This window comes from Lepus europaeus, chromosome 10 (genome assembly GCF_033115175.1).
Source record: "Lepus europaeus isolate LE1 chromosome 10, mLepTim1.pri, whole genome shotgun sequence".
Taxonomy (NCBI): domain Eukaryota; kingdom Metazoa; phylum Chordata; class Mammalia; order Lagomorpha; family Leporidae; genus Lepus; species Lepus europaeus.
In genome coordinates, this window is record NC_084836.1 from 10399256 (window position 1) to 10422230 (window position 22975).

Here is a 22975-nt window from a genome sequence, read left to right on the forward strand (position 1 = left end):
AGACTGGACTCCCAAGGGTTGGATTTGTCATTCTTTACATCCTTCACGTGGTTTCTAAATATTCCTCTTGTAGCTACTTAATAGCTAGTGAAATAACAGCAACAGAACTGTAGGAGAGCAGAATTAGTGGCTGGATAGGTGGTTGTTTGACCAGAAATCAAATTGGAATTTATCTTGGGTCAAACAGAAAACTCCAGAAATCAAATGGAAATTTATTTTTGGTACAATAAGAAGTTTGGTTCTTCCAAACCAAAAGGGAAGAAGATAGTAAAGATAATAAAAGATCACAAAGCTAGATTTTGATGGTTTTCCTAACTCCTAGGGCCGGCACTGTGTAGCATAGCGGGTAAAGCCGCTGCTAACAATGTTTGAATCTCATATGGGCAACTGCTCCACTTCTGATTCAGCTGCCTGCTGGGAGACCTCCCATGTGGGAGACAGTGAAGAAGTTCCTGGCTCCTGGCCCAGCCCCTCTCTCTCTGCCTCTCCTCTGTGACTCTTTCAACTAAATAAATAAATCTTTTAAAAATTTTACTCACTCCTAATCCTAGAATTTACTGCAATTAGACTTGCCTTTGGATGAAAAGAGAACGAGAAAGGGAAATACCTGAAAGACCTCCTAGGAATAGTTACTGGGTTCCTAGTCTGAGTCAGGCACTGTGCTAGGCTCCTTGTCACTGCGTTTGGCTAATCTTTCTCCAACCCTGCAGGTTAGTTGGTAACGTTGCATTCTTATTTCATAAATGCAGAAATTGAGAGTCAGAGAGGTTAGGTGGTTTTCCCAAGGTCCCGTGACTGACTAGGGAGTGGCTGAAGTGAGGTTCACCGCAGGGTTGTGTGTAGCACCAGTGCTTGTACTGTTCTCACTCTGCCAGTGCTGACTGGAGCGGCATTTGTAGACCGGTGTTTAGTCCACTGTTTATTACCAGTTCATACAAGATAAATTCAGAAATGGATTGTAAGTACTTAGAAACCTCTGTAGCAATTTGACAGGATGGTTTGGAGTGTTGACTGTAGTGATAAAAAGTTGGGGCTTGATTTTTGTACACTTTTGATTTTAATAAGTTTTTATGGAGCTGGTGCTATGGCATAGTGGGTAAAGCCACTACCTGCAGTGCTGGCATCCCATATGGGCACTGGTTCAAGTCCCGGCTGCTCCATTTCCGATCCAGCTCTCTGCTATGGCCTGGGAAAGCAGTAGAAGATGTCCCAAGTCCTTGGGCCCTTGCACTCTTGTGGGAGACCAGAAAGAAGCTCCTGGCTTTAGACTGGTGCAGCTCCACCCATTGCGGTCATCTGGGGTGTGAACCAGCAGATGGAAGACCACTGTCTCTGCCTCTCCTTTTTTCTGTAACTCTTTCAAATAAATAAGTCTTTGAAAAAAATTTAAGAACTTTTTTATTTTATTGTGTTTTACACTTATGATGGATTGGAAACTTAAGAAAAGGTTGTGTCTCATAGTTCGAGAATCCTGCCTCCCCAGCTGCCTCCCTTCCGGTGAGATACTTGCACCAATATGCAGTTGGCGGCAGCTGATTAGGAGAAAAGATGAGGATCAGGGGGAGCTCTGCCCTCAGGTGGTGGCAGTGAGATGAGATGGCTGCCTGTCGCCTGCGGTCAGATGTAGTGTAGGGACTGAAATCGTCTTTCTGTAGAGTGTGGGATACTCCGTGGCAGTGCTGGGGTATTAGCAGAGGAGGGCAAATATAGAAAAAGGAATTTCCAAAAATAACATTCACTGAGGGTAGGAGTTTAGACTCCCATTCTCTCCTCACTGCCAGCACACACCTTGAGTGTCTCCCTGTAAGGAAAAGGCTGCCGTTCTTTGGCAGGGTCACAGGTTTTGATTGGCCCCTTCTCCTGCTGTTTGCTAGGAAGAATCCTGACCAGGCCAGTTTTGTTCAGAGCTGGATGGGGAATGAGCAGAGCTGCCAAGGTCTCCCCACCTGGTCTGAAGTGTGTTAGTCTTTCGGGAGTGGGCCGGATTCCTGCTGGTGCCTCCCGTGCTCTGGCCCTGCACGTTCCAGGAGGAAGTGTGAGCCTGCCGGTGCCCCCCCCCCCCCCCCCCAGGTCTTCTTTCTCAGTGCGTTTGATGTCCTGCCAGCGCAGGGAAGGAGGAAGTTGAGCTCCCTGGACAGAGTGTGTTTCTAGGGAGCTTGGCTAGAATGGGGCGTCCAAGCAGAAGGAGCCCCCTCGCACTCAAGGTTCTGCAGGATGTGAGCTGAAGGTGAGGGCTGCACCGGAGTCTTCTCTGTTTCCAGGGGTAAAGAGATCAAACAGGCTCTCTAAGAAACTGGACGGGTTTTAGTTGGGAGGAAGAGGTTGCTCGTGGTGACTGGAGATGAGGTGTGGCAGTCACCGCCCTTGGAGGTGTGCCTGAGGGCCAGGCTGCCAACAAATGACTTCTGACTGCAAACCTGTGGCTTGCTTGCATGGTTCCCAGCCCCTGGAGCCCAGCCTGGGGGTCAAGCGCTGGCTGTGGGCTGTGGCCGGCCCTGCTGCTGAGAGGGCTCCTCCGTGCCTTGCTGCGGTGCCTGGGGCTCAGCGGCTGGCTGACGCAGGCCGGCCCTTCTCTTGATGGATAGAAAGTCTTGTTTAACATTTATCGAGCTCTGTGATAAGTTTAGACAGTTTATAGTGCTATCCTTTAAATTTTGTGGGGAAATATAATTTTCACTTATATTAGAACCCTCTTAACAGTTTAACAGAAAGTAGATGATAAGAGGAAGAGTTGTGCCCTCTCCAAGGAGGGCTCCTGGAGGGAGGAGGCTAAGTCAAGGCATTGCCCCATTGCCTTGGGAGGACAACACAGCCTGGGCCTCTCTAGCTCTGAGGGGGGTTGGTTCCAGCATGCCTGGGGCTACCAAAATGTGTTGATGTCCAAGTCCCCTATGTAAAATGACAGTCTTTGTGTATAGCATGTGTACATTCTCCTGAATACTTTTATTTTTTAAAAAAGCTCTATTTATTTATTTGAAAGAGTTAACACAGAAGGAGAAGCAGAGAGAGAAGTCTTCCACTGGCTGGTTCACTATCCAATTGGCTGCAATGGCTGGAGCTGCGCTGATTCGAAGCCAGAAGCTTCTTCTGAGTGTCCCACATGGGTGCAGGGGCCCAAAAACTTGGGCTGTCTACTACTGCCTTCCCAGGCCATAGCATAGAGCAGGATCGCAAGTGGAGCAGCCAGCACTTGAACCTGCACCCATATGGGATGCTGGCATTGCAGGCGCTGGCTTTACCTGCTACGCCACAGCGCAGGCTCCTCTCCTGAATACTTTTAAATCATTGCTAGATTTCTCGTGATACCCAATACAGTTTAATTGCTTTGTAAGTAGTTGTTACACTGTATTGTTTAGAGAATAATGACAAGAAAAAAAAACCACTGTGTATGTACAGTACAAAGGCAGTTTTTCCTCCTGAACATGTTCAGTCTGCTGTTGGTTGCATGTCTGGGAATGCATCCGCAGATGCTGTGGGCTGATGCTCCTGGTGCTGTCAAGCCTCGAACTGCGGTCACCTTGAAATGTCTCGGAGTCCTGTGGGCTGTAAACTTCCCAAGGAAAGGGCAGTTTCTTACTCTTTTTTTTTTTTTTTTTTTTGTATTCCCTGGTGATCTGGCCTTCTTAGTAGATTGAATAAATATTTATTGAGACCAATTAAATAAGAAGCTTTTAAACCAAGCACAAGGACAGAGTTCTGTTTCAGTGGCTATGTGAATTTCATTCCCTCGGTCTTGCTGCCGTGCTTCTCTGATCAGGTTGCTGGGCCCAGATGGCTAGCCTGGTGTTTTTCCTTCCACCTCTTACCCCACTGCTGTGATGACAAAGTCTCGGAGCGACAGGAGGAACAGGGAATGTGGCTGCTCGCAGAGTTGTGCTGGCTGTCCATTCTCTCCATCACATGCACAGCTCTCATCTGTACAGCCTTTGGGGCAATGAGAAAATTGTCTTTTTTTTTTTTTTAACAGGCAGAGTGGACAGTGAGAGAGAGAGAAAGGTCTTCCTTTGCCGTTGGTTCACCCCCCAATGGCCGCCGCGGCCGGCGCGCTGTGGCCTGCGCACCGCGCTGATCCAAAGGCAGGAGCCAGGTGCTTCTCCTGGTCTCCCGTGGGGTGCATTGCCCAAGCACTTGGGCCATCCTCCACTGCACTCCCGGGCCACAGCAGAGAGCTGGCCTGGAAGAGGGGCAACCGGGACAGAATCTGGCGCCCCAACCGGGACTAGAACCTGGTGTGCCGGCGCCGCAAGGCGGAGGATTAGCCTGTTGAGCCATGGCGCCGGCCTGAGAGAATTTTCTTGAAGTGACGAAGCCCAGGTGGAGCTGACGGCTTCTTTGGTGTGCCCCCCCCCCCCCCCCCCCCATGAGAACACAGAGACCCAGGAAGGTTAAGAATCACTTTGCTGGCCCTTGGCTTCCCAGTGCCGTTCAGGCTATTGTCCAGGTCTCTGAGTCTTAGTTCTAAGCGTTTACCACGTTACCAGAGAGGTGCCACTTTTAATAGAAAGCATCAGAAAAATCAATTTCCTGTAGGTACACGTGTTGGCAATTTAATGTAGAATTGTGAGTGAAAAAATATTTTCCTTTCGGGTTCTTGGAGAACTGTGCCAGAACTTTTCTCCCGTACTTTTTGCATGATTTAGAAGACAGAACAAAATGGGAAAAAGTTTCATAAAGGGTATGCTTCATTTAAATCCTTCTGAAAAGTAGGTCACTTCACGTTTCTAAAAATAGCATTTAAAAAAACCCTTAGATTGTGTAAAGGAAAGATATGAGTTGCATGAACATGGGCAGGGGAAGGATGCTAGCTGTCTGAACGCCGTCTCCTCGTATGGGACTCTGTGTGTGGTGACCCCAGGAAGGGAGACAGAAGTATGCTCTGTAGGGTGGCTTGGGGGGAAGGGATGAGACGGTTGCAGGCGGGAAAACCGAGTTCGATGGTTTTAGAAAGTTTTAAAAGAAAAGCCTGCTAGTACTAGGAGCCTGGTCCTAACTGATTCCAGATGGGGCTGCTAACAGGACAAAGGGTTCAGTGTGCTTGGAATGGGGCTGCCCACAGGGCCCCGGAGCACTTCCTGTGCGGCTCTGCAGTTGTGCTCCCCTAATCAGGAGCAGCCTCGGCTCCCTCCTGGTGCCCTGCTCTGCGACCCACCCTCAGCCCTGCCTCACCAACCGATCAGGAAACAGGAAAGAAGGAAATGCACACATGGGTGTATGTTTCTTGTGGGAGGGAGCAGAGAAGTGGGGGGGGAGTGGCCAAATTGAAGGCAGATGCTGGGGATTCAGGAGAGGCTTTCTTTCCGTGGGCCTGAGAGGCGTTTGCTGGACACGGGCATCAGGAACATGAGAATGGCAAGCAGACTTGGAAAACCACACCACTCTTTACTGTTAATTTTTAAAAATCCTGGCACCCTTTCTGAATGATTTAGAATATTGTGTGGGGATGCTTTCCTGCCATCCGAGTGTCATTGGCCCTGTCTGGCTGGTGACTTCAAGTGCAGTGGAGGTAGCACAGTGTTCGCTCAGATCCTGTGGCACTGTTGCTAAGGGAGCAGCCTGCTGTCCTCTGACGTGGGCTTGAATCTGGCCCACTTCCCCACCACTGCAGTATGTCTCAGGCCCTCGGCATGCCTTTAAGAAAATCTGTTGGTGACACTCAGCTGCAGGCGCTGTGAGTTGTTCTTTTGGGCTCTCTGGGTCCCACCAGGGATGTAGTTCATGTGTGTGCTTGATTCTCTATTTGGGTTCAGATGCCTGTCACGCTGAGGCTGTGTTTGACGCCAGCTCTCAGGTTGCCGGATCTGGCTGGTGTTTGCAGAAACTCTGCCTTCCCAGGGGTCATCAGGGTCTGCAGTTCCTATCCATTTAGCTTTTGTATTGAGGGCTGCATAATTGTGAATCATAGGATAGACTAATAGGAAACACACTATGGAGCCACGAAGCTCTTGGCAAAGCCTCTTTGTTTTCCTAACCTCTCCATATTTTCATGGTCCCTTTTGTCCTTTTGATGGTCACGGTTTGTTTTCTTTTTCTTGAGATAAATGTGAACTATATTGTCTGCTCAAAAATGTTTGTGCTGTTTGTATGTGGTGAGTGTGGAAGATACAACTTGGAAGAGGATTTGAGCCTGAGATACTTCAGTGTCAGTACAGATAATGGTCAGAGTATTTGAAATGAGGATGGCTTAAGACAAGTCACATGGTCATGCTTCATGTGAGTGTCTTAGGAATATAGCATTGCAAATTGCAGCTGATGGGGAGCTAACCTTTTGTTTTTTTTTTAAAGATTTTATTTATTGGCTGGCGCCGTGGCTTAACAGGCTAATCCTCCGCCTTGCGGCGCTGGCACACCGGGTTCTAGTCCCGGTTGGGGCGCCAGATTCTATCCCGGTTGCCCCTCTTCCAGGCCAGCTCTTTGCTGTGGCCAGGGAGTGCAGTGGAGGATGGCCCAGGTCCTTGGGCCCTGCACCCGCATGGGAGACCAGGAGACGCACCTGGCTCTTGGCTTCGGATCAGCGCGATGCGCCGGCCACAGTGGCCATTGGAGGGTGAACCAACGGCAAAAATGAAGACCTTTCTCTCTGTCTCTCTCTCACTGTCCACTCTGCCTGTCAAAAAAAAAAAAAAAAAAAAAAAGATTTTATTTATTTGAGAGGTAGAGTTACAGACAGTGAGAGGGAGAGACAGAGAGAAAGGTCTTCTTTCTGTTGGTTCACTCCCCAGATGGCCACAGTGGCCAGAGCTGTGCTGATCTGGAGCCAGAAGTCAGGTGCTTCTTCCCGGTCTCCCATGCAGGTACAGGGGCCCAAGCACTTGGGCCATCTTCTGCTTTCCCAGGCCATAGCAGAGAGCTGGATTGGAAGAGGGGCAGCCGGGACTAGAACTGGCACCCACGTGGGATGCTGGCCCGCAGGCAGGGGATTAACCTACTGTACCATGGCACCAGCCCCAGCCCCAGCCTCGAGCTAACCTGTTTTTATAGTCACCCAGCTGTTTGTCGGAATGTTCTCAATTTGCCAGGAGAACCTCCTTTCTTACTTTGTTTTTAAAAATCTCCTTGTGAGTAGGTGTGAAGAAGAGAAGGCAGCTTAGATGCTTTTTGTTTGTTGAGTGGCTGGCATTTGTCAGGCGTCAGGCTCCTGTGATCTCATTTCATCAGTCAGAACTGTAGGGCAGGTGACCTCATGTCCATTTGCAGATGAGAAAGCTGTACTTGCCCAGTGTCACACATGGGAGCTGTTGGAGAGACAGGTTTAGCCTGTTGTATTCTGGGTCCACAGGTGATAGCGTGTTCTTCCACATTGTGGGTTATATATGAATCTTGTCTCTGATTTCTAAGGGAAAGGTCATGTTAAAAAGATTTTTAAAAACTTATTTTTATTGTCGTCTTCTCTTTTTGAGCATGTGAACTTCCTGTCAGAGATATAAAAAGCTGATGCCGGACAGAGGAAGGAGGCCGACATGTTAGTCACTGTTTACAGAGGGACGTCAAGGCTCCAAAGTCTGCCTTTTTAAAAACGCTGAGGTTGTTGTGCTGGGGGAGGTAACCATGGATTGATGTGAGGTCGGACCAGCGCTGCGTTGGAATGGCAGCAGGGCAGATGTAGATACTTCTCCTTGTCTTCCAAGGCAGTGTGGAAGGAGGCTGTGTGTGTGTGTGTGTGGTGGTGGGGGGCTCTTGAGACCCCCAACTTGACTTCACAGCTCTTGGCTGTCTTTGGGGTGCCTACTTGTCAGTACTGTTGCTGTGAGAGGCGTGCATTTGCAGTTCTGAATTCCGGCTGCACCTGAAATCTTGCTGATTCCCCTGAGCCCACAGTGTACAGAATGTAGTGGATGGAATGGAGGCAGCAGTGGGCCTTGGAGAAAGTAGTTGGGCTGGATGGAGTGAGTCAGCCAGGCATCTTTGGTTGAGATCACTCGGAAGACTCCTTAGCTTTTTTTTTTTTTTCTTAACCCTTATTTTGATTTGCAACTGAATATTTATTTGTTTACTTGGCATAATGTCTTTTCCCCAATTTGGCTGCCCTTCCCAAGGGCAGTGACTTTGTTTTCACATTGTGTTGGTGGTTCCTCACACTTGGGGACCATAGTAGGTGTACAGAGCATAAAGGTTGTTGCATCAGTGCATGCCATGGGGAGCGGCGGCTCCTGTGGGAGAATTTAATCCTGAGGCCCCCACCAAGACTTGGTTGTGATTTTGGCTCTGAGTGCTGACTTTTTCCCATCTGTTTTAAGGTAACATTTTAAATTTACATTGCAAAGGCTTAATGCTCCACTAAAATACAGAGTTCAGCAAGTACAAAGTAAAGAGACCCTGGTTCAGCGAGAATACAGGCAAGGGCTATAAACAGTGATCTAATGAAAAATGTCAATTTCATATACAATAAAGGTTTTAAAAGATTTATTTATTTGGGCTGGCGACATGGCATATGTTTGTGGCGCGGGCATCCCATATGGGCACTGGTTTGTGTTCCAGCTGCTCCTCTTCTGATCCAGCTCTCTGCTATGGCCTGGGAAAGCAGCAAAGGACAGCCCAAGTGCTTGGGCCCCGCACCCATGTGGGAGACCTGGAAAAAGCTTCTGGCTCCTGGCTTCAGCCTGGCCCAGCCCTGGCCATTGCAGCCATTTGGGGAATGAACCAGTCATTTGGAGAGTGAACCTCTCTCTCTAACTCTGCCTCTCAAATAAATAAATAAAGTCTTTAAAAAAAGATTTTTAAAAAAATACTTTTATTTTTATTTATTTGAAAGGCAGAGTTAGAGGGAGAGACAGAGAGAGAAATGGCTGCAATGGCCAGGGATGGGCCAGACTGAAGCCAGGAGCCTGGAATCCCATCTAGGTCTCCCATGTGGGTGCAGGGGCCCAAGTGCTTCGGCCATCTTCCCGCTGCTTTCCCAGGTGCATTAGCAGGAAGCTGGATTGGAAGTGGAGCAGCTGGGATTCCAATCAGTGTTAATATGGGATGCTGGCATCACAGGTACTGGCTTAACCCTCTGCACCATAATGTCGACTCCTCCACATACAGTAAATTTTATAATAGGCACAGATCATTAACCTATGGTGGCGAATCATTCTTAGCAATTTGTTTGATAAAGATTTAAAACAAAGCTTGGCAAAACACTGTATTTACAACAAAATGATATATACAGGCATTTCTTTTATTACCTTTTTTTTTTTTTTTGACAGGCAGAATTAGAGAGAGAGAGAGAGAAAGGTCTTCCCTTTCCGTTGGTTCACCCCTCAAATGGCTGCCACAGCCGGCGCGCTGCACTGATCCGAAGCCAGGAGCCAGGTGCTTCCTCCTGGTCTCCCGTGAGGGTGCAGGGCCCAAGCACTTGGGCCATCCTGCACTGTACTCCCGGGCCACAGCAGAGAGCTGGACTGGAAGAGGTGCAACCGGGACAGAACCGGCGCCCCAACCAGGACTAGAACCCGGGGTGCCGGCGCTGCAGGTGGAGGATTAGCCAAGTGAGCTTTTATTGCTTTTAATTATAACTCCCTCATATAAGGGAGAACGTATGGTATTTGTCTTCTGGTATGGCTTATTTCATTCAACATCAGGTTCCTCCCGTTGCATTTATTTTAATGCAAATTAAAGAATTTCATTCTTTTTTATAGTTGAATAATATTCCATTGTGTATATATATATATGTTGAATATTATTCAACTGTAAAAAAAGAATGAAATATACATTACACACACACACACACACACTACATTTGCTTTATCTATTCATCTGATAGTGGACACCTTAGATGATTCCGTATTTTGGCTACTATGAACAGTGCTGGTATCTTTTTGATACAGTGTGTTCATGTCTTTTTTGTGTACCCAGTAGTGGGATTGCTGAATCATATGGCAAGTCTATTTTCTAGTTTTTAACAAAGTCTCCGTATTGCTTTCCACAGTGGCTGCACTAATTTACATTCCCACCAACAGTGTGTAAGAGTTCCTCTTTCTCAGAAAGGTCTTCGTTTTTGGCCGTCGTCGGGGCTCAACAGGCTAATCCTCCGCCTTGCGGCGCCGGCACACCAGGTTCTAGTCCCGGTCGGGGCACCGATCCTGTCCCGGTTGCCCCTCTTCCAGGCCAGCTCTCTGCTGTGGCCCGGGAGGGCAGTGGAGGATGGCCCAAGTGCTTGGGCCTGCACCCGCATGGGAGACCAGGAGAAGCACCTGGCTCCTGGCTTCGGATCAGTGTGATGCGCCGGCTGCAGCGGCCATTGGAGGGTGAACCAGTGGCAAAAATGAAGACCTTTCTCTCTGTCTCCCTCTGCTGTCCACTCTGCCTGTCAAAAAAAAAAAAAAAAAAAAAAAAAAAAAAAAAAAAGAGAGAAAGGTCTTCCTTTTGCCGCTGGTTCACCCTCCAATGGCCGCCGCAGTAGGCGCGCTGCGGCCTGCGCACCGTGCTGATCCGATGGCAGGAGCCAGGTGCTTCCTGGTCTCCCATGGGGTGCAGGGCCCAAGGACCTGGGCCATCCTCCACTGCCTTCCCGGGCCACAGCAGAGAGCTGGCCTGGAAGAGGGGCAACCAGGATAGAATCCGGCACCCTGACCGGACTAGAACCCGGTGTGCCGGCGCCTCAAGGCGGAGGATTAGCCTGTTAAGCCACGGTGCCGGCCCCTTTGCCCATTTCTTAACTGGATTGGTTGTTTTTTGTTGTTGAGTTTTTTGAATTGCTGATTGGGGACATTAATCCTTTCTTAGATACATAGCTTGCAAATATTTTCTCCCATTCTGTGACATATCTCAAGAGTACTGACTGGAGATTTTTCCCGATGAGGGTTTCAGTTCGGTCTGCTTCTTAGTTACTGCCCTGCAGCTCAAGGTCTTCTCTTGAACTCCTCTGATGGACTCTTGATGTATTTTAGAAAGTACTTAAGGCCTGGGAGCACAGGCTGTGAAGCATCTGGTTCACCTTGACCTCTAAAATTAGCAGGCTTGTCCTTTTCCCTCCTGTTCTGAGTGTTTAGATGAGGAACACAGTTCTATTTTGAGGCTTATTATAAAATAGAATAAAGAAAACTTGATGACTGTTTGCTTTTAAAAATTCTTTACTCATCAAAACTGGTTTAATGGTTGCTTTTTTCTTGAACCTCTTTCAACCTTTTTATTCCAAATTGACTTTCCTTAAATTTATCTTTTATAAATGTGTGTGCATATATATGTGTGTATATGTGTGTGTGTGTGTGTGTGTTTGATCTCAAACTCACTGGGACTACTTCTTAAGCTTGGCTTATTAAAAAAAAAAAACACCTTTCTTCTCAAGACCAGAAATAAAGGGGTAAGTAATTATGCGTAAGAAAACTGGAAAATATTTCACAAAAAAATGTAGCATTGTATGGGTGTGTGAAAACATGTGTGTGTGTATATCTATATTTTCTCTTCCTGGCCCCACTCTTCCTTAGCTAGAGTGACCTAGATTTGTTTGTTTTGAGGAAATTTACAATATTTCTGGATTCTGTTATTTCTTTTAGGTAGTTGGACTAGAAAATATTGGACTTGTAATTTATATTCTTAAAATCTTGTACTCTTAGGGAAAGAGGAAAGTGATATGGCTTTTATCTTATTTTATTTATTTATTTATTTATTTGAGAGGTAGAGTTACAGAGAGAGAGAGGGAGAGGCAGAGAGAGAGGTCTTCATCCGTTGGTTCACTCCACAGATGGCCACAATAGCCAGAGCTGGGCTGATCCAAAGCCAGGAGCTTCTTCCAGGTCTCCCACGTGGGTGCAGGGGCCCAAGCACTTGGGCCATGTGCTCCTGCTTTCCCAGGCCACAGCCGAGAGCTGGATTGGAAGAGGAGCAGCCAGGACACAAACTGGTGCCCACATGAGTCACTGGTGCTGAAGGTGGAGGCTTAGCCCACTGTGCTACAGCGCAGGTCCCCAGGGATGCGTGTTTTAGATGTTGGGTACTAAAGAAGCAGTAGCAGCAATAAAGTAAAGACTTGTTCATGCTGTTCTTTGCTGAAGTAGGAATTTGAATAGTTGAGGACAGTGGAGGATTATTTTTAGGCTCAGATTAAACACACTCAGTTTTATTTAAACACGCAATAGAACCTATGTTTGAGTGTTTTGCTGTCACCTAAGGTTAACTCCACAGTTCAGGGGCATCTCTTGCCATTTTCATCTCTTCATACATCTAACACAGCCCTGGGCACATTAGGGACACACGATGAATGAAAGCTTGATGAGTTAAATTGAGTGTAGTCTTCCTTAACTCACATATTGCTTGCGTTTTGACCTATTTGGTGGGGGAAACTTCACTTTTGCACTTTATATACACATAGACAATATGCCTGGGAATCTTAAAAATATGTGGTTGCTGCTTTATTAAAGTTTCTGAGTAAAATGTAGACTACCTTTGTGATATTCTTTATTTGAACAAGATAAGCACTATAAAGGAAAAAATGACAAACTATACTGGATTTAGGAATATGTGTTCATTAGAAGATACCATTAAGAAAGTAAGAAGACAGGCCACAGAGTAGAAGAGATTTGCAGGATACTTGTCTGGCTGGTATCCAGAATATATAAGTAACTCCTGCACATTGGGATATAAAATAAATCCTATAAATCGGTCTTTTGAACAGCAGCAAAATAGGCAAAATATTTGAAAGGGACTTCACAAAAAATGATATTCAAATGCCCAAAAAGTTCCTAATATCATTTTTCACTAGGACAAAGCAAATAACCACAAGCAGGGTGAGATACTGTCACGCCACTTCCGTAATGACTGTGTGTCTGCAAGGTGTTCAGCATTTGGGACCCTTGGGCACTGCTGGTTGGAGTGTGAATTGGTACAACTTTGGAAAGTTGGCAGTTGGTGTTACCTACTAAAGTTCAACCTAAGTGTTCTCTAAATCAAGCAGTTCCACTCCTCTAGGGTTACCCAAAAGAAATACGTGTGTATGTACATCAGAACATACTACAGGAGTGTACCTAGCAGTGTTTCTAGTAATAGCACTAGTGCCTTTCCAGCATCATTGAGATGGGTTTCCAATAAATTATAAAATAGAATACACTCACACAAGTGATCAGATTCACAAATATCACTTGGCCTGAAATAAGCCAGCAAAAGAGAGTGTATGTACACTATGTGTTTCCTCTTATATAAAGTTCAAAAACAAGGGAAAACTAAAGCAAGCTCAGAAACACGCAGAATGAACCTGTGCTGTAGTCACTGCTATGGGCTGGTGTCAGTGAGTCGGCCAAGGCATGAGATAGCCCTCCAGAGTGTGGAGAAGGTGCAGTTTGTGGACTTAGGTGCTGGCTACATAGGGTTAATTTGTGAGAATTTGTCGAGTTGTACACTAAGGACTTTCACCCAGTTCTCTCTATATAAAGGCTTCAATAAAATGTGCACTTAAAAATTTTAATACGAAGTTGACTTCGAAAGTCTACTTTTTTGCTGTTTGCCGTAACTGATGGATCATTTTCCTCCTCATACAGGCCCTGATCCACTTCAAGCTGGTAGGATGCGAATGAGCACATACACTTACTTGTTTATGTGCTAGGGGTCTTGGGTAGGGATGATGTGATATTTAAAAATTAATCTAGTCTTTCTTGTTAGATTTTCAACACACTAATAAGAGTTTCAGACAGCTTTATTAAAAGAGAATTGAATTATCAAATGATCACCATCATGGTTCGTTTTCTGTTGGTATAACAGAATACTTGAGGCTGGGTAATGTATTTTTTACATAAAGATTTATGTATCATTCATTCATTCATTTATTTGATACTTCTCCTTGTTTCCTTTAAAGGTGGAGTTACAGAGGCAGAGGCAGACAGAGGAGGTCTTCCATCCCCTGGTTCACTCCCCAAATGGCCACAATGGCCACAGCTGGGCCAATCCAAAGAAGGAGCCTGGAGCTGCTCTTCCAGGTCTCCCACATGGGTGCAGGGGCCCAAGGACTTGTGCCATCTTCTGCTGCTGCCCCAGGCCATAGCAGAGAGCTGGATTGGAAGTGGAGCAGCTGGGACTGGGACTGGCGCCTGTGTGGGATTCTAGCACTGCAGGTAGTGGTTTCACCTGCTATGCCACAGCACCAGCCCCTGGGTTTACTTTAGTTTATGGTTCTGGAGGCTGAAAGTCCTGGGTCTTGCAGGGCCATTTGTTGGGCCTCATGGCAGATGTCCTCACTATGGCTGTAGTGCGTGCAGAAGAGATGGATCACGTGGAGAGACTGGAAGCCAGAGGGATTTAGGGGCCAGGCTTGATCTTTTTATATAACAACTAGCCCAGATCTTGTGAGAACCTTAATCTCTTCCACAGGCTAACTAGTGGGGTAACTTCTTACTACTAGGCCCCGCCTCTTAAAGGTTCCATCTCCTCCGCAAGACCACCTGCAGACAGTCCCAGCATGTAACTCTTTGGGGGACACACTCTGAAGACTTTCGCTCTGCCTCCATGGGCAGCACACCTGGAGTTTGCTCTGCAGAGAGAAGGACCTGCTCAGTGAGGGAGGGGTCTGAGCACGAGGGCCCAGCTTTCAGAGCAGGCACCTCATTTCGGCGGCCGTGTTTTTTATCATGGAGATGCGAAGAGAAGAACTCTCCACAGCCTTCAAAGGAAGGATCTTAGGAGGTCCTAAGGTGAGATGGAACTCTAGAAGATGCTGTGTTGCTTTCTCCGAACTAGCTGCATCTCCCCGTTCTTAGCCTGGCCTTGTAAAATACAAGTCCTGCAGATCTGCTGTGTTGTCACACTTCTGTACCTCTGCAAATCTTTGTTCTCTCTCCCTGGGAGTATCATTGCTTTCCTCATTGACCTAAATGCGCTCCTGCTCATTCTCCATGGCATCTTCTGGAGCTAGCCATTCTTTCCTGGGCACTCTGCCGGGCTGGGTACACCTTGGCCGGTTGCAGGTCACACATGGCTGTGTGTATTTGTTGTTCAATGCTGGCTGTTGGAGCTGTCGGCTTGCACGTGGTAGGCATTTTAATATGTATTGTAAGAACAGCTGAATGATGGAGCATGGTTTTTGAAGGACAATAGCTGTCTTCTAAAGAAGCAAAGCCAATTATAGTACTTGACACCAAGAGACACATATTTAAACTTTTCCCAGAAGAGGTGATAATTTACATTAATTTCTCAGTAAAACCAAGGTGTATGTTACAATAGCATATGCATTTTATAGTGATGGGGAGAGTGTTGGTAACTGGTTCCGATGGGTATTAGACATGTGACCTTGGCCTCTTTATCCTGGTCCTCTAATCAGCTGATTTAATTTTAGTGGAATCCCTGGAGAAATGTTCTGGTTCTGTATGTAGAATGCAGAAATCATAAATCTAATGTATAGATCCTGACTGCATTACAATTTGTGGATTAAAGCCGACAGATGAGACTATGTGGATAGTATTACTGGGTAATGTAGGCATTATGATGGTGTTAATATTTATCTTCTCAAATTTTGTAGAGTTGAATCTCAGAATGTGTTATCTGAAGTCTTACCATTTCACTTCATGTAATTTCTCAAGCTAATTTTAAATTAAAAAAGATCTGAGTAGAATTGCCATTTGTTCAGAAGTTTAGAATGACAGGCTTAGCATAATAAATTAGTAAGTATTGAATGTCCACTTAGGTTTAATATTGTCAGTAATACATAAAAAAGGCTGAATTTGACCTTGATGTCAAGCGGCCTATATTTTATTGATGACATGTGAGTAAGGGAACAGATAGAAAATGATTTTTGGTGGCTTGTTTGCAATCCTAACTGTAAATGGGAGATCAAGTAGAAAAATGAACAGGTTTTGGAATTCACACAGATTGAGTTAGAATCCTAGCTTTTTTTCTTTTAGTTTTATTTATTGAAAAAACAGAGTGACAGACAGAGAGAGAGATCTTCTGTCCTGTGATCCTCCAATGTCCGCAGCAACGGGGTAGGCCAAGCTGAAGCCAGGAGCCTGGAACTCAGCCCAGGTCTCCCGTATCGGTGCAGGGAGACCTGCTGTCTCCCAGGGTGCACATTATCAGGGAGCTGGATGAGCAAGCAGAAGTGAGAGCTGATCCCAGGTACTGTGATATAAGATCCATCAAAATGCCTGCCCCTCCTTTTAAAAAGATAAGTCACAGGGCCGGCGCTGTGGTGCAGCGGTTTAAAACCCTGGCCTGCAGCACCGACATCCCATTTGGGCTCTGGTTTGAGTCCTGTCTGCTCCATTTCTGATCCATCTCTCTTCTGTGGCCTGGGAAAAAACAGTGGAAGATGGCCCAAGTCCTTAGGCTCCTGCACCCTTGAGGGAGACCTGCAGGAAGCTCCTGGCTCCTGGCTTTCGATGGGCCCAGCTCTGGCCATCGCAGTCATTTGAGGAGTGAACCAGTGGATGGAAGACCTCTACCTCTTTGTAACTCTGTCTTTCAAATAAATAAAATAATTTTAAAAAAAGTTACAGGAATATTCTTGGTGAAATTGACATCTCTGAAACTCTGTTTTTCTGTTTGCAAAGTAGAGATATGAGTGTATACAACTTTTTTTTTTCTTATTTTTGAGGAATAGCGACAGCCCAAGGAAGCCCTGGTGCATGATAGTGCACGTCTTGTGTGTTTGAAAGAGTGATTCAGTGGAGCTTTGTCGATAGCAGTCTGCTCAGGCCGAGCTATTGATAGATTTCCTACGGTGAGCAGGAGTGAAGTTCAGTGATTGATCTGATGGCCGGTCTCAGGGAATTTGGTAAGAAGTCTTCTTGTTGTGGGGTGAGGTGACCCTCTGTCTTTAAGAGTGTTCAGGAGATCCTTTAGAGTGCTCACTGGAGCTAGCCCATGGTACCCAGGGGTGTGCCCAGGGGTGGCTTCACATAAAGGATGGCTTGTTAGGCGTCAACCAGGATGAAATAAGAAGGCAGATATGCAGGTGTTTCAGAGATGGGTCAGTTACTGTGCACCTCCCCCCTCTCCCACTGGGTGTGTCAGTTATTAGAGCATGCTCCATCCTTTGCTGTTCTCTTTAGCAGTTGTAAAGCATTTTCTTGATGCCTGTGTGCTTACTAGTGGGGCATTTTGACTTAGCTAAATGTTCCAAATTGTTTAAATTCTGTGTAGGAGCAGATGACTGTCTAGGTTTCCTTGTTTGTCTGTTTTTCTACTACAGGGTTGGTGCCTTGAAACTGAGTATCTGCCTTGTAAACCAAAAATACCATTTTCCTGGGTATGCCTTAGTTTTATGCACTTTTTTTTCCTGCTTAAAGCCCTTCCTCCTGAGTCACAATTGATGCTTTGTGCTTTACAGTCATATAAGACATAGCCCTGGTGATTCAGAGTTCAGCACTCCAGTACAGCTTCCCTAGAATGGGAAATGGGCAGCTGAGCTGGAGAATGAAGCCCTGGTCCATGTTCAGCCTTCATTTAGGGAGAATGAGTGACAATTTCAAAATCAGAGTAGGAAAAGTAGGGCCAGCTCCAAAATTGAGGACTGGTCACAAATTGGCTGGTGTATGAAGTGACTATAGTTGGATTTTACCAGAAGTGGAAACCCTTGTGGGAACTGCCTGTAGTTTTATGCGTATTTTATCATATGTCTATGATTATGAAAGGATCATTTTTCTTTCTCTGGGGATTAGTAATTTCTGTTAATAGCCACAGAAATTTCACTAATAATGATGGCATCTTTGTTTATTCAGTCTCTGGCTTAGGATCTAAACTATTTTACATTAATTTTGTCAGTAATTTTTTTAAAAGGATTTATTTATTTATTTGAAAGTCAGAGTTACACACAGAGGAAAGGCAGAGAGAGAGAGAGAGAGAGAGAGAGGGAGAGAGAGGGGGGGAGGTCTTCCATCCGATGATTCACTCCCCAATTGGCCGCAATGGCTGGAGCTGCACCAGTCAGAAGCCAGGAGCCAGGGGCCAGGAGCTTCCTCCGGGTCTCCCTCGCGAGTACAGGGGCCCAAGGACTTGGGCTGTCTTCCACCACCTTCCCAGGCCATAGCAGAGAGCTGGATTGGAAGTGGAGCAGCCAGGTCTTGCACCGGCGTCCATATGAGATGCCAGTGCTTCAGGCCAGGGCGTTAACCTGCTGTGCCACAGTGCTGGCCCCTGTCAGTAATTCTTAAAACATCCCTGGCTGTGAGCTGCCTTTTAGATGAGGTATGTGAAAACTTGCCCCTATAAACCTAGGAGGTCAGTCCCTGGGATGGAGAGCTGGACCCAGGTTTTGTGGTTCTGGGTTTGGTGTTGGTGACTGACGCGCGTGTGTTTTATTCCCAGCAAGAGAAGGCGCTGTCCTGAGAGCTTAGAGACTGCGGCCGTGGGTCCTGGAGCCCTAAGCTGTGCTTTGGGATGGAAGCAAGCACATGCCATGCCCCAGCTGCTTTTGCATACTCTATCTCTCTCTCTTTTCCTTCTCCTCTTGGGAGGAGGTGAGTGTGAGAGTTTTCTCTGCCAACCTTGTATGTGGGGCAGGCGGTCCGGTCATTTTTAATGCTCAGCAGATCCTGCCACTTGCTTTTGGGTTCAGGGTCAGAGAGAAGGAGGTGAAGCAGCTACCTTGGGGTGGGGTTGAAGGGAGGGTGAGATGTAAGGAGGAGGACTTTTCTCTGTGTTTTCTTAGTCATAGGACCGAATCCCAAGTAGCTAAATTTAGCTTAGGTTCCTGTTGAAAGCATCATCTTTTTGGGGCGGGTGGTGGGGAGAGAACGGAAAACCTTTTTGTGTATCCTGCTCCGTGAAGCCAATGGGGAAGCAGGAGGAGGTGAGGTTGCCATGGAGATGGTAGCTGTGTGCAAGGGGAGAGCAGCAGGGTTTAGAATTCCAGGAAGGAAGAGAGAGTGATGTCATCAGATTCCATGGACCAGCCCAGGAACCCCTGTGAGGTTGGTGGGGAGTTGGGTGTGTGTGGGGGTGGCGGAGTGGGAGTTTGTGCAGGGGAATTGTGGCTTCATAAGGTGTGGGGAGTCCAGTTCAAGCAGAGAGGTTGGTCATGTGGAATTGTGCTGATCTGCATTAATGCTGATTGTTTTTTAAATTCGTAAATCATTCTGAATTTGCAGAATATTCTCGGTTGAACAAAGCCGTAGTTCTTTAACAAAGGAGCTCAGCTAGTTGTAGAAATGTAACATGTTTTCGCGGTCCTGTCCCATTGGTGTTTGTGTGTGCCTTCGTCCCTCGTCTGTGAGGGTATTTGTGTGCGGGTTCCGGCTGTTTCGTTGCCTTTGTATGGTGCCCTTTGCAGTGCTGCATGCAGTAAAACGCTTCTCTGACGCCTGCTTGTGCTGTTTACTTTGTGTGGGGGCTGTGTTTGGATAGAGCACACTTTGGGTAGGGATTCTGGAAGGGAAGGCGAAGCAGTTGCTTCTGCAGCAGGAAGGACAGCTGCGTGCTTGCAGACAGCTGTTCTGACGGACGGGCGTTTGTGTTGACGGGGAAGGGCGGGTGTGTTCCTGTGGGCTTGAATAAGAGAGTGAGTTTTATTTCTTTTTTCTTTTTGTTTTAAACAAATGTAACAGAACCTGTGCATCCAAATGAGCACTGCCCTTCAACATAGTCACCTTGGCTCTGGTGATAGAACCATTGCGCAAACCATACAAAACTCTGATTTGGAATCGGCGTCAGTGATGAGTGCTGAGGGAAACGTTTTGAATGCTACCTCCCGGATTATTTTATTAAAAACAAAAACAACCACAAAACCTGGCATCAGCCAGGGACTAGGTTTCTGTGAATTGGCCTTTCCTGATTTTGTGCTCAAAGAACGGGCTTTTATCCCAAGTAAGGAAATTTAAAGTCACAGGCTTAGGTTCTGAAGGCGTGTTCCTTTTCAGACCAGCGGCTCTTGGATTGCTGAGTGCAGCAGTGGTGTTCTGTGTGATGGTTGCTTCTGAGTCATAAGACATAGCCTTCGCAGGGCGACGTCTTGCAAGGTGACCCACTTGGGTTTGTTTGTGCAGGGTGTCTGTTAAGATCAGTGACATGAGCACTGAGGAACGAGGGAAGCAGTGTTAGGTGGTGTGTCTGAGAGTACAGACTGTGTGGTATCAGATTGGCCCAAGTCAGAACCCTGGTTCTGGTTCTCCCGGGCTGACCTTGGACAAGCAGCACTCCGGGGGAGTCGGCTTCCTCGTGGATGAAGAGGAAATGGTAGTGCCATGAGCAGCATCCTCACCGTGTGGTTTAAGGGTTAAGTAAGCTGATAGGACACAGCCTAGATATTTGGTATGCTGTCATTTGGTGCGTGCTGTGGTTACTGTTAATAACTGAATGTTTCTTTGAACTGCACTGTTATGGGGGCAGAATTAATTACGTCCATACAGGGTATAGTGTAGTGGTCCACATTCTGTGTCAGAATCAACCTGGGCCTCATCCTAGACACTGCTGAATGCAAGAGGAAAGATGCAGGAATCTGAAGTCTGTCATTTAAACATGATTATCAGACCGTCCTGCTGATGAGCCAGTGCCGGAACCACTGAGCGTAGTCTAGAGCAGGCCAGGATGACCAGCAGGGAGTGTGCTCAGGCCACACCAGCAGCCCCGGCATGTGGGCAAGGCAGCGCTCCTAGGGCCCACCCAGACCCACTAATCAGAATCTGCATTTTAATCATTTTATCTAGTGATCGGTCTGCACATGAAAGTTTAAGAAACACTGCTTTTCTTCCCCCACTGGGAGTAATGGGGTGACGACCACAGGTTAACGAGGAATTGTCTCCAGTTATTCCCATTGCTGGAAGAGAATTTGTCTGAGCCAGTGTGGAGATGAGTGTGCACTTAGCTCCCTGATTGCTTGCTTTTCTGCACTAAACCACTGTGTACCCTGTTACAGAAAGAACAGGGTTATGACTGTGGCTCCGGTCTTCTGTCTGTCGCCTTGGTTCAGTCATTTAACCTCTCAGCTCTCACTCTCCCTGTGTGGTAACAGAGAGAACACTGAGCTTATGAAATCTGTGTGTAAGTGATGGAGAATATCGCGGTGCCCATGAACGTTAGTGCCTTTCCCTTTCCCTTCTCCTCCAACCTTTCATTAATAAACCTGTAGAGGAGTTCCATTCCCCGCCAGGTGAGTGACAGCACCATCCTGTCTGTAGGTTCCTGCTTCTTGCCCTCTTCTAAGTTAGCTAAAGGTATTACTCCCAGAAAGCTATACTTAGCCTCCTTTTTCCCCCTACAAATTGCATTTACTAACGGAGACTGTTATCTAAGAGGGCTTGGAGGGGAAAACTATAGAAGTTGAAGAGCTGAGCTGATACAGGAATTAAAGGATGATGGGATCTGATAGAGGCAGCTTTTATATGAAATCTTAATAGTTAGCCATATGATTTTTTTTAAAGATTTATTTATTTATTTGAAAGTCAGAGCTACAGAGAGAGAAGGAGAGGCAGAGAGAGAGAGAGAGAGAGGTCTTCCATCCGATGGTTCACTCCCTAATTGGCTGCAACGGCTGGAGCTGTGCCAATTAGAAGCCAGGAGCCAGGAGCTTCCTCCAGGTCTCCCACATGGACTTGGGCCATCTTCTGCTTTCCCAGGCCATAGCAGAGAGCTGGATCCGAAGTGGAGCAGCCAGGTTTCGAACCGGCGTCCATATGGGATGCTGGTGCTTCAGGCCAGGGTGTTAACCCTCTGCACCTCAGTGTCAGCCTGGCCATATGGTTTTTTTAAAAAATATTTATTTTGTTTATTTGAGAGGCAGAGTTAGAGAGAGAAGAGAAAATGAGATCTTCATCCACTGATTCACACCCCAAATGGCTGCAACAATTGGACTGAATCAGACTGAAACCAGGAGCTTGGAACTCCATCTGGTCTCCCATGTGGGTACAGGGGCCCAAACACCTGGGCCATCTGCCACTGCTTTCCTAAGCCGTTAGCAGGGAGCTGGATCAGAAGTGGAGTAGCCGGGACACACACTGGCACCCATTTGGGATGCCGGTGTTGCAGGTGGTGGGGTTTACCCGATGCTCCACAATGCAGGCACCCTCCCTCCTCCTCCATTATCTTCTTTCTGAAATAGAATAAAAGCAAGTCCAGGAACTTGCTCTGTTGGCACCACAGGTAGAAGGGGGAGTTTAGGTCAGACAGTGGCAGTTGTAGCCAGCAGGACACTGGAAGAAGCACCAGTGGAGCAGTGCAGGCCCAGTTTTACCATCAGTCAGGTCTTTGGGGAGGGGCAGGTGAGGCAAGATTGTGAACTCAAAGCATATGCATCTTTTTCAGAAAGTTCATGGAAAATGAAATGAAAGGTTTATTTTGGTGCCAAAACTTTTTGAAACCTAGGAATAATTTTCTGTAATTTGCATTTTCCATTAGCTTTTTGAAGGCCCCTCCTAGGCATGGATTTCACAATATTTTGCACTGAAATAAACTTAATTATATCTCCCACAAAATCTTTAAAGTACCCTCACATAATAAAAACTGTTACAGTGTTAGCTTTTCCCTAGAGGGCAGATGTTCTCCTACATGTTCTTTGTGTATGCTGTGCCTGATCTTAACATCCTCACAAAGTATGGGCAGAATCTCAGACTTCACAGGCCACAACACTGGGCCAAGAGAGCTTGAGCACCCTGTTGACTCACTCCACCGACAAGCACCAGAGCTGGTTTGGCATCGTGTTGAATAGCAGCGTAAGTGTAGAGCGTTATGAAAGCTAAATTGAAGTAGCTAGTATGTACCAGTTAAAACAGCATTTATTATGTTGGCTATCTCAGACTTTTGGCAGAATTGTTCATTTACATTTCGACAGTGTTATTCAACATGTTAGGCTATCTCAAAGGGATTTCTTTGAGTGTTGCAGAATGATCCTTTGGGAGATATTTCCTTTATACTCTGAGGCTAATTAAGAAATATCTTTTTTTTAATGCTAAAGCTTGTGAAACCTTCAGTTCAGTGAAACCCCCAGTTTGAATTGAATATGGCAACACAAACTAACCTGTTGGTGATTATCAGTTGGCATATTTAGTCACATAAGTATTCACATCATCATGTCTGTTATCCCATTCAGATACAGATACAGATAGTTGTCAATGGTTACATAAAGAAACTTTCATATTCTTGA

At 46.5% G+C, this 22975-nt stretch overlaps 1 protein-coding gene across 17 annotated transcripts in view; it reads left to right on the plus strand.

Moving 5' to 3' along the window:
• The window catches only part of RBFOX2 (RNA binding fox-1 homolog 2), a 323477-nt gene that overhangs the window by 59592 nt on the left and 240910 nt on the right, over window positions 1-22975 (plus strand). The window contains exon 1 of one of the 17 annotated variants that reach the window (XM_062202922.1): window positions 18771-18812. The exons of the other annotated variants lie outside the window; for them this stretch is intronic. Within the exon in view, the coding sequence (XP_062058906.1) occupies window positions 18771-18812 (42 nt within the window). Of the gene's footprint in view, window positions 1-18770; window positions 18813-22975 lie in introns of those variants that run through there. 17 annotated transcript variants of the gene reach the window in all.